General features: G+C 39.2%; 1 protein-coding gene across 1 annotated transcript in view; it reads left to right on the plus strand.

The window, feature by feature from the left end:
• LOC101850753 (MAGUK p55 subfamily member 2) overlaps positions 1-10,962 on the plus strand; it is a gene marked incomplete in the record, with an annotated part of 23,191 nt that overhangs the window by 4,671 nt on the left and 7,558 nt on the right. The window contains 9 exon segments of the mRNA XM_013088188.1: positions 2,421-2,539; positions 3,008-3,160; positions 4,032-4,187; positions 5,032-5,110; positions 5,473-5,621; positions 6,690-6,821; positions 8,584-8,698; positions 9,499-9,558; positions 10,700-10,858. Of these exon segments, the coding sequence (XP_012943642.1) occupies positions 2,421-2,539; positions 3,008-3,160; positions 4,032-4,187; positions 5,032-5,110; positions 5,473-5,621; positions 6,690-6,821; positions 8,584-8,698; positions 9,499-9,558; positions 10,700-10,858 (1,122 nt within the window).

Genomic DNA, 10,962 nt, shown 5'->3' on the forward strand with positions numbered 1-10,962 from the left:
TGTCAACTTTCACATCCTTTCCTGCTCTCTAGCAATATTCTGTCGTCTGCTTTCGTCTCCTCTTTCTGCCCCCACCCCCTCACTTCCTTTGCCACCTCCTCTGGGCTCCTGACTCTTTCTGCAGCCTTTCTACTGCTACTCCTTGACTCCTTCTTACAGCTGTCTTTCTGCCACACCCCTGATCTTCTGGTAGGAATGATCTACACCTAGCCTTCTCGGACAAGGGAGAAAAATCTTGGAGGGCCTATGTGCAAGTTGCGCACTTTAAAGATCCCCTACTTACTGACTTACTACCCATTACGCCATCTGGCGTTTAGGGCAGCAACAAAGGATCTCCAGCTCTGTCTGTTTTGGGCCATCTTGGTCAGCGTTCCCCACGAATGATTCCAGGACTTCATTTCAGACTCTACTGAGCGTCTCCAGGTTACTTTGGGTCTGCCCCTTTTGCGACGTCCTTCGGGTGTCCAGTGGAGGGCAGTCTTCACAATAGAGTCTGGTTCTCTTCGCAGAACATGTCCAACCCCTGGTGGTCTAAAATCAATAAGAGTAGGCTTCGGCTGCCACCCGGGCAAAATAAAAAATTTCCTACCAACTAAAAGTATTAGGTGTGTCCCGCGCGCTCCTATGACCTTATGCAGTTGCGAGTGCCGTAAAACCCTCTACTATAAAAAAAAAAAGGTGTAGACAGAGTAGAGCCACCTTCCTTGCACCTTTCTGGAGCTAGCCCCAAGCCTCTCCCCTTCTCCTTTTCGGCGACAGAATGAAGGCCTCTCCCCTCCCCCGACGTTCCCTATGAAGGGGTGACATCTTCACTCTTTTGAATCCGTGGTCGTGATTGTTTTTACAATTTCCCAATGTAAGGATATTGATGTATAGATTCGGTTGCTGTATTCAGGGCTTGTCTTGAAATGTCTTGCCGTATACTTTTTCTCTTTTCCACTGCATTAATTATAGCCTCAACTTGTTCGGGGTCCATCTTGGCTATAATTGGAAGTTGCTTAATAAGGTACCACACAAGAAAAGAAAGATTTAGATATTTTTAGGCCCCTATCGACCCAATTAAATTAAATCATTTTGGAGACAAGCTTCCGGCCCTGCCTGTCAGGGTCAACGCGGGCTGAGAGGGAACTAACTTCCCAGAATAATGATGATGACAATAATAATAATAACTATAATATTAATAATTATGAGATGATGGAGAGGTAGAAGAAAAAAACAAGAAAAAGAAGATCAACAACAATACATATAGTAATAATGATAATTTAATAATACATGTAATAATAACAATGGTAATAATAATAATAATAATGATAATAAAAGTTCATCCATCAACCTCTGGCGAAGGTCAAAGCATCTGCAGGGGAGAAAGGGATAATTTTTAAGCGAAAGAGAAGAAATAAGGATAAAAATGACTTGTGGGCTTCTGCATTAGGAGACTGATTCTGACAGAGAAATGTTAACCACACTTTGAGCATTTAAAAACTTAATTTCCACATGCTCGTGAATTTAATGAAATGTAGACATTCTCATTTGGATTTCATAATTGGGGTAGTCTGCTCTCAAGTGACAAAATGCGAGTTTGAAATGACTTATGTTTAGCAGGCATTTAACTTGTGCAAGTGTAGGTTCGAATTTACATTTTTTTCATCTAGTTTGTGGGGAGTTTGTGGGTGCTCTGGTGTGGTTTGCTCCTTTTTTCCTATCAAACATCAGTTTTCCTTATAAATCTCTAATCCTTCTTTTTTTTGTTTTTTACTCTCTTGTAAAACCTATAATATTTGTTACTTATATGACCCGATTGTGCTGCAAGTGCCTTAAAACACTTATTTAAATGATCATCGAGTTTGTCACATCTGAGCAGGAGAAAGTTTTCATTGTGATCTTATCTTAATGGGTTTGTGTATGCACTTGTAATAACTCCCCCCCCCCCCCCAACACACACACACACACACACACACACATACACACAAAAAAGAAGGAAAAAAGGCAAACCAAAAACGGACAACAACAAAAAATTAACTGCCTATTTCTCCCACAATCTCATGCTGTCTTCTCGTTGAAACGTTGCCACTTTTGTGGTTGTTTCTCAGATTTCTGAAGTTTTTGCTGTTCCAAACTGTTTCGTGTACAATGTATAGGCCTAATGATAGTGCGTATCATCATACTGTTGCAAACTGTTTCTCGTATGACATATGATGATAGTGCGTATCCTTTTTATGAATAATATGATGGCAGCGTATCATGTCTTTTTGAGACAGTTACATGTAGATAACAAGTCATCTCTCCTGGGCCTGGTTACATTAGCCTGTCGTTTTCCATTAAAGTCTTATAAATATCAGAAACACTTTTCTGCTTTTGTAGGATTTTGAAAGATGAACATTTTTTTAAAAACCAACAAAGATCTGTATTATATAATTCAGATGCTATGGAGGAGCTCCGTGAATTCTTGGCTGACCTTGAAGACATCGGAGCATCACATGATGAGCTAGATTTGCTCAATGAAGTCTTGGGGGATCCCGAGTATCAAGCCTTGGCTGAGGTATTGTACACTGGGTTTTTTCACATGCTTTTTTTTCCTTCTTTTTTTTTTTTTTTTCATTTTGCCTTTTTTTTCGCGAAGATTTTGAATTCGTGTTTTGTGTTGCCCTGTGTCATGTGTTCCAGTACAAGCAAAATTCTATGCCCTAAAGAAACAGAAATGCTTATTGTGAGCTTTCTCAAAGGTTCTGAGAGAGAGAGACAGAGACAGAGACAGAGAAAGATAAATGGTGAAATGGTGAAATGGATATATATATATATCTTTAAATAAGTGTCAGGAAATTTATTGCATAGACAGCTGGGTATTCATTTGGGGGGTTGGGGGGGGGGGGAATTTTTCAAATGGGTTTTCTGTGACTTTTATGTCATTTCCATCAGCTATTAATTGAATCTGTTTTGTTTGTAAGAGAAGGTTAGGCTGTTTTAACTAGCATCAGACTTAATGGAATGATCCTCTCTCACTTTTCAGATACATGACCTCTTGACCTCCAAGTTACCCAGTCCCCGTGACGACAATGCCAGTGACACTCTCCATGACACAATTGACATCGTCGCTGCTCAGGCGTCGACTTTCAAGAAAGGGAGAGAATTGCTGAATATTTTGGAAAATCCACATTTCATGGTACAACTGACTTATTCCTTTTTGTTACTGCGATTGAATGGAAATGTTTATTTGCAGTAGTATAATTTTATATATAAAGTCAAAGAAATAGAGGTGTCAAATTTCCAGATAAATTTTAAAAATCCGGATTCCAGAAACTGCCCGGACTTTGCCTGACTGATCACTGAGTTGTTGTTACACGTTTTACAAAAAGTCTTGATATTAGATAAAAAGGATCAGTAAATTTTTAGTCCCTGTGCAGGTTTTTCCTCAGGATCTAAAAAGTTCAGAATTTTTCTTATAAGCCAGTTGGCACCTCTGAAAGAAAGATTGGAACCAAGCTGTTTCTTCTTGACACCAGTTCCTCTAGGGTGAATTTATAGTTAGCTGTCTTGGAACAACTCGGACAAATGAAGTGTGCCATCTGTCGACAACAGTCACGGTTCCATGTACTTTGTCTCATGGATTTGGATTATAACAGTTTTGCTTTTACTTACTTTTCTCCTTCCTTCAAAAATGTATAACATTGCTGTATACTGTTTTGATGTGGGGTTCAACCATAGACTTGTATTTTAACATCCAAGGCATAACTCCAGTGCATTCTGGAATGCACATTTGACTCATTTTGGAACCAAATGAAGGGGTGGGGGGGTGCATAGTCTTGACTTCATCCTGGTGTTTTGCCTTTCTTTTGGGTGTCCATAGTGCACACCAGGGCTGCAAAGTTTTTATAGAGAACAAAGAGCGGCGGCCATCTCATCATGGTCTAGGATATTGTAATTCTAGTCTATGGGTTTGTTCAACTTTGCCATTACATCAGAATGCGCCCAGAAAATTGGAAATATTTTTCTAACCTCTAAAGTGTTGGGTTTTTTGGTTTCTTTTTTTTCAGTCTCTGATCTACAGCCATGATGACGTAGCTCGAAAGCTTTATGACGATGTGTTCCCCGAGGACCTAGACCTGGCCAGTCCACCCCCACCTGTCTTTGAGGCAGTGGGGGAGCAGCACCGATACGTCACCATCAGGAAGAACGGGAAACAACCATTGGTAGTTTGCTGCTTTTTAAAAAAAATAACTTTAAAAATTTTTTTAAATATTTATTGTTGGTGCTTTTTTATTCCGCCATTGACACAGTTTAGATCATTTAGGAGGTAGGATAAGAATCTGGCATGCAGGGCCCTGGCTGAAAGGGATACAATGTCCCAGCAGTCAAATTGAGATATTCAATAAAAATTTTCCGGATAAGAGGTACAAACTGTGGTCTTTTGTGTTTGAAGGGAAGAGCTTGACTGGATTACCACAATTGTGGGTAGCTTATGTGTTTGTAATGTGGAATTAGATGTCTCATGAGCTGGTTTGATAAGATTCAGAATATATAGTGAAGAGTTGGATCTGAAGTTAAGGTCTGTTTCTGGTCCTTTCACTATTTGAATTGGATATTTGTTAATGCCAGTGTCTCTGTCATCACATTCTTCAAGCAGAGAAATGACTGGCAAATCATTCTGGCCTATGTATGTTTCAGACAAAGCACTGGAAGAAGAAGAATCATATCCATGTACCATTTCCTCCCTTGGGTGGTTTAGGGTGTTGTGACGTGGTTTGTTCCTTTTTTCTTTTTAAACTTCTGTCATCATTATCCTTCCTCCTTCTTTGTTTTGTGTGCTACTCTCTAGTAGTTACTTTCCCTCTCTTGTTTCTGTCTATCCGTCTAGCTTTTCCTCAGCAGTGAATGACCATTATTGTACCTATGTGCTTCTCTTTACTCAAACAAACTTAAAAAAAACAAACAACTCTCAAGTGACACTTCTAATCATCTGCACTTTATATGACTATTTGTATTTTAAGTGCTATAAAACTCTTATGTAAATCTCAACATCTCCTCCCTCCTCAGGGTATCACTGTGCGTCTGGATGAAATGAATGAGCTGGTTATTGCCAGAATCCTCCAGGACAGCTTAGCCGATAAACAAAGTGAGTCTAGAACATGTCAAAATGAGTCTCTAATGTTTCAACTTGCCACTAAACGAACGTCTCATTTATGGACTTCTAAGAGTCTCACCCTGAGAAAATGAATATTTATGAATTTGGCATAATCATAATGTCACTCAGCACATGGAGTCTAATCTCAAAAATTACCTTTTTGAATTAAATTGTGCGTAAAAGTCAATGTTTTAAATTTAGCATAACACGACTCATCCCTTGAAGTCTAGTCTCTAAAATTGCTTTATTGAATTAAACTGAGTGTCAGATTCATGGGACCTTTTATCCTCTTTATACCTTTTTTTTTTCATGTAAAAACTCATTTTATCCTCACAACACATTGTTGTTGTCAGAACTTCTCCATGTTGGGGACATCATCAAGGAAGTCAATGGCATCGCTGTTTTTGTGCCGGAGGACATGATGATTGTGCTCAAGGAGGCTGAGGAGTCAATCACATTCAAGATTGTCCCGTCCTCATCTGATAAACTACATTCTAAACCAGTAAGTACATTGAAAGGTATTATATATGTTCACCATTTAGAATACATCATTAGATAAACCACATTTTAAACCAGTAAGTATAGTTGAGAGGTATAATATATGTTCACCATTTAGTGTACATTGTTAGATAAACTAGGTTCTACACCAGTAAGTATAGTTGAGAGGTATATGTTCACCATTTAGTGTACATTGTTAGATAAGCTACATTCTAAACCAGTAAGTATAGTTGAGAGGTATATGTTCACCATTTAGTGTACATTGTTAGATAAGCTACATTCTAAACCAGTAAGTATAGTTGAGAGGTATAATATATGTTCACCATTTAGTGTACATCGTTAGATAAGCTACATTGTAAAATTGTAAACCAGTACATATAGTTGAGAGGTATATGTTCGCCATTTAGTATACACTATTCCCTCGATTATTATGGGGGTTAAGCTCCAGAACTTCCCATGATAATGGAATATCTGTGAGGTAGAAAGGATATATTTATTACCGTACATATATTATGCCTGACTATGTACTCAACTCATGTTCGATGATTGTGGCCATGTAGCTCATGCTCAGTTACCTGTTCTTGTTTGTTCTGAAAAAAGGATCTCACTCATCAGTTGGTAGGTGCCCAACCATACATAAAACCAGCCTTGTTATATCATCGTTCACATGTCTGTCTAATGTACAGTTCCCTCCACCCCCACCCCTTGCAGTGTCAAGTGACACTTTAGCTTAGGCATCACCAAACTTGAGCTGCCATTTTCTCGTTAATTTTACCTCTGACATCAGGCGAGCCCCATATCCTTCAATGGCAAATGTCACAATTTCTATTCAAGGTAGACTGGTATTTTATCTCCTCAACAACAATAAAAATGAAGAAATTTTAAGATGATACCATTAGCTCCTTAGCCCAAGAATTGGCGAGATCCTAAAAACATTTTATTATTTTATATATTCAACGATTATATTGTTGTTTATCTCTGTTGTCTCTTCCAGGAGTTTTGATGTGAGCATACATAATAAATAACATATGCTGTATTATGAAATATATGTTTTCTTTTTTTTTCTATCTAGGTATTTATGAAAGCCTGTTTCAACTATGATCCCATGGCAGACAGACTGATCCCATGCAAGAAGGCGGGTCTCCCCTTCAGGGAAGGGGACATTCTAGATGTTGTTGACGTCACAGATGAGAACTGGTGGCAGGTAAGTAATGACTTAAAAATCAAAGAAAGATACTCTCTGGATTAAACGTTTGTAGTCCTTGGAACCTCTTTTTTATGTTTGTTACTCTCTCTTAACACTTCTAATCTTCGGCAGTTGTATGACCTTATTGTGTTGCAAGTGCCATAAAATCCTTACTAAAACTAAAATAAACTTTTCTTTTCCCTTCACACAATGACTATTATGATGTTGATGTGCTTCTCTTTACTCAAACAAAACCAGCCGTGGTCTTTACGTTGTGGAAGACAGTACTGCAGTGACTTACACTGTGTCCCCCTGAGACATACATTTGGTTTGTGGAAGGGGAAAGGTGGCATGCGTTTTTGTCCATAGGAACTTATTGTAATTTTTCTGTGAATGGATGGATCACTTGGTACTTTAAGTGATGATGCCTACAGCCTTTAACTTCTATATCCTGCTAGCAACTCCCAGCAGCTTTCAGTGAGATTCTGGCATCGGCTCAGGCACATTCCTTTTCAACGGCTTCAACATCAAATTACTTTTCGTCATTTGCCGAAAACAGGTCTCTTTTTCCAGGAGTTCATTCATAAGATGAAGAACAGTCAAAATAGGTTCTCTTGTTTCGGTTTAATGACCCATTTAGTGACATTTTTGTCATTATTAGATTTATCCCCAAAATAGAGACACAGCATAGTAGGTTTACCCACCTCGGAGATAAAGAGTTAAAAATCACGGCACACTGGGCAATATGCCTGGATTGCCTGAGCAAGCCAAGAGGTTTTTCAAGAAGTAGAAATCATACATTTAAATCAGGCAGGTTGTGGTAATTATTGTGAAAAACCATGAGTCTTCTGTAGAAGGGGATCCCTTACTATAGATAAGCTTTATATTTTAATATAAATTTCGGAGTAAGAGTAAAGTTGGTCTGCCCCCATTTTGAACTTCTTGACCTGCATGCCCAACATCCAGGGTCACAATGGTTGGCAGAGTCACAATGGGGTTCATCCTATGTCTCTCTGGAACAGAAAACAGCTGGTAAAGATCATCGTGATGTGTGAGGCGTGAGGGGGTTTAGACTTGCCAACCAGTATAAATTTCGCATATTTTCATAAAATAAGCAAATATTAGTATTTTGGTTAAAATACGCACTCGTGACATGACTTAGTCTCACCGGTAGTTATAACAATTATAAACCTAGAGATCCTGGTTAACGAATTGCTTGTAGTGGAAGTTGATTATTAGATGCGGGCTAACGGAAATGATTGTACAGCGTTGCAAATTTGGCAGATTCGCCTTCAAATACGATTTCTTTGGCTGTTTGAGAAAATGCTTGTCAATTGAAAAAGCTCTTCGCAGTTTTGCCGAATTTTGGCAGTTTGCAGTTTGTTGGTTCTTGGGGGCTGAAAATTTTATGTTTTTTTTCAGAAAATATGAGAAATTTGGCATATTTTTTAGATTTGGTGATTGTACAAGGGGATTTGCTAGTCTGGGAGCTGCTATGCATATACTTCACTTGTAAAAGGTCTTCCTTTCTCAAGCTGACTGGCATCTGTGTTGTAGCGGTTAGGGTGCTTTGCTGTTGCCCGCAGAAGACCCAAGTTCAATTTCCAAATGGAGAGAATTTTTATTGTGTATCTTGGTCTTTCTCTCGTGGGATATTGTACCCCTCTCAGTCTGGATTGGCCCTGACAGGTAGGGTTGAAGCACACCTCGTAAAGGATCTAAATTGTAACTAATTATGCAAATGCAGGCATTAAAACGCTTACGTTTTGTTTTTTCTCAGGCTAAGCTAGCGGAAGTACCGGATGCCCCAGTGGGCCTGATCCCATCGAGGACGCTGCAGGAGAAACGGGGAGCGTATGTCCAGCCAGAGCTGACCAAGACCAAGACTAACCTTTGTGAGTCTCACAGTTTGTGCCCACAGGAGACTGGCTGTTCACTTTTTCTGCCTGTTTTTTTCTGTCTTTCACTGTGTCCATTATTATTGACAACTAAGAAGAATTTTGTTTTTAAATACCTGCACAAAAAATATGCAAATATACAATTTATCTCTGATACTGGGCAACCCCATCTCCTTTAATTGCAAATTCCTTCTATTCAAGATAGATAGTTATTTTTTTCAATAAAGTTAAGATAAATGAAAAAGCTATTAGATGACACCAATAATTCCATTTGTCCAAAAATTAGTGAGCACCTGTAAAAACAGCTACTTCCTATTTACTCCCTGTATTTTTAAAAAAACTTTATAAAATGATATTGTGAAAGACATCCACCTGTCTAAGATTGGAAATTTTTTTCCTTACATTGGATGGCCATCTTGGACAGGTGATTGTCTTATACAGGTGTGCGTAAAAGCAGGTTTGACTACAAACATACACACAGACATGCTGTGGAGAACCACTGATAAGTACGTTTCTCTCTCTCTCTCTCTCTCTCTCTCTCTCTCTCTCTCTCTCTCTCTCTCTCTCTCTCTCTCTCTCTCTCTCTCTCTCTCTCTCTCTTTCTCTCTCTCTCTCTCTGTCTCTCTCTCTGTCTCTCTCTTGCTCTCTCTCTCTCTCTGTCTCTCTCTCTCTCTCTCGCTCTCTCTTTCTCTCTCTCACATGAAGTTCAAAGCCATAAGGAAAGTTGGATAGAAAGTAATTATGTACTGAACAAACACTTGCAAAGAACTAATCAATACCCCTTGTATCTTCCACAGTGTGTGGTTTGAAGACGAAAAGAAAGAAAAAGATTGGCTACAGTTCCTCTGAAACCACAGGTAACATTTCATGTAGTCAATGGCTGCATGCTGCTCTTGGGTTTGGTTTTTGTTGTTTGGCTGGTGTTTGGGGTTTTTTTTCTGCATAGAGGTGTGTCCCATGTTAGCCTTCTGCTCTCACTGGGTGTTTCGAATGGTAAAACAGAACAGTCTGTCTGAATTATATATTGGCTCTTTCTCTTCTTGCCACAGCATACCAGTGGTGCTATCTATGATCCAATCACAGAACAGGTTTTTGGAATAATTTTCAGCAAACAAAGATGAAAATAAGTCTTATGTTTTATGCGATGAGAGAAAACAAAAAAACTAATCCACAGTACTTTTATGCCATTTATAGTCCATGCTGACCCATGGTTTTTATTGAGGACCCTCAGATCGCCCGTGGCAGTGGGTATAGATCTAAAAAGGATCTATTTCTTCCATATACACTTCACAGTTACGGTTAGAGAATAATGCCGTCCATATGGTATAGCCACTCTGTTAGCTTTAGTGTTTTATTCCTACTTTGAGGTGAAATGTATAAATATATCCTTGAGGGTGACTTGCAGATGGTCGGGTGTGTTTTGCTCCGTCTTTCTCATCAAACATCTGTCATCGTTATCTCTACCCTTTCTTTCCTCTGTATGTTAATCTTTAGTAAACCTATAATCTTCAGCACTCATATATGACAGAATTGTGTTGCAAGTGCTGTAAAACTCTTAGTAACTCTTTATCTCCGAGGGGGGTAAACCCACAACGCCAGGGCCCTTTTTTGGTGGTAATCTAAAAATGACAAAAATGTCATGAAATGGGTCATAAAATCGAAACTAGCAAACCTGTTTTGATAGTTCTTCATCTAATGAATGAAGTTCCAGTTTAAGAGACCTGTTTTTGACAATTGCCGAAGAGTAATTTGATGTCAAAGTCATCGAAAAGGAATGTGCCCGAGCCGCTCTCAGTGGCTGACCGGCACAGTGATTCCGACCGCGAGCCACTGGGAGCTGCTTGCCGGAGATAAAGAATTAAAACTAAGCTAAAACTTTTGTTCCTTGTAAATGTTGAGTTGTCAGCACAGAGAAAGCCTGAAAAAAATACTCAAAAGATTTGTGAATGTTTGAGTCTCTAATCAGCACTTGGCAATTGCTGCTTTTTGTCGTCACAGAATTTGACAACTGTGACATCAAGGTGTATGAGATGGTGGAGCGGTCAAAGAAACACCGGTCATCGCTGGTGCTTGTCGGAGCCTCAGGTGTGGGCAAGCGGTCACTCAAAGAGAGGATCATTAGAGAGTACCCGGACAGATATGGAGCTGCAATACCTCGTAAGTTTGATTCTTTTTTAAGGGTTTTTTTTGTTTTTTTTTGGGGGGGGGAGGATGTTGTTTTTTTTGTTAGATTTGGGGTGGTGTGTGTGTGTGTATGTGGG

This window comes from Aplysia californica, unplaced genomic scaffold, assembly GCF_000002075.1.
Source record: "Aplysia californica isolate F4 #8 unplaced genomic scaffold, AplCal3.0 scaffold00700, whole genome shotgun sequence".
Classification (NCBI taxonomy): Eukaryota; Metazoa; Mollusca; class Gastropoda; order Aplysiida; family Aplysiidae; genus Aplysia; species Aplysia californica.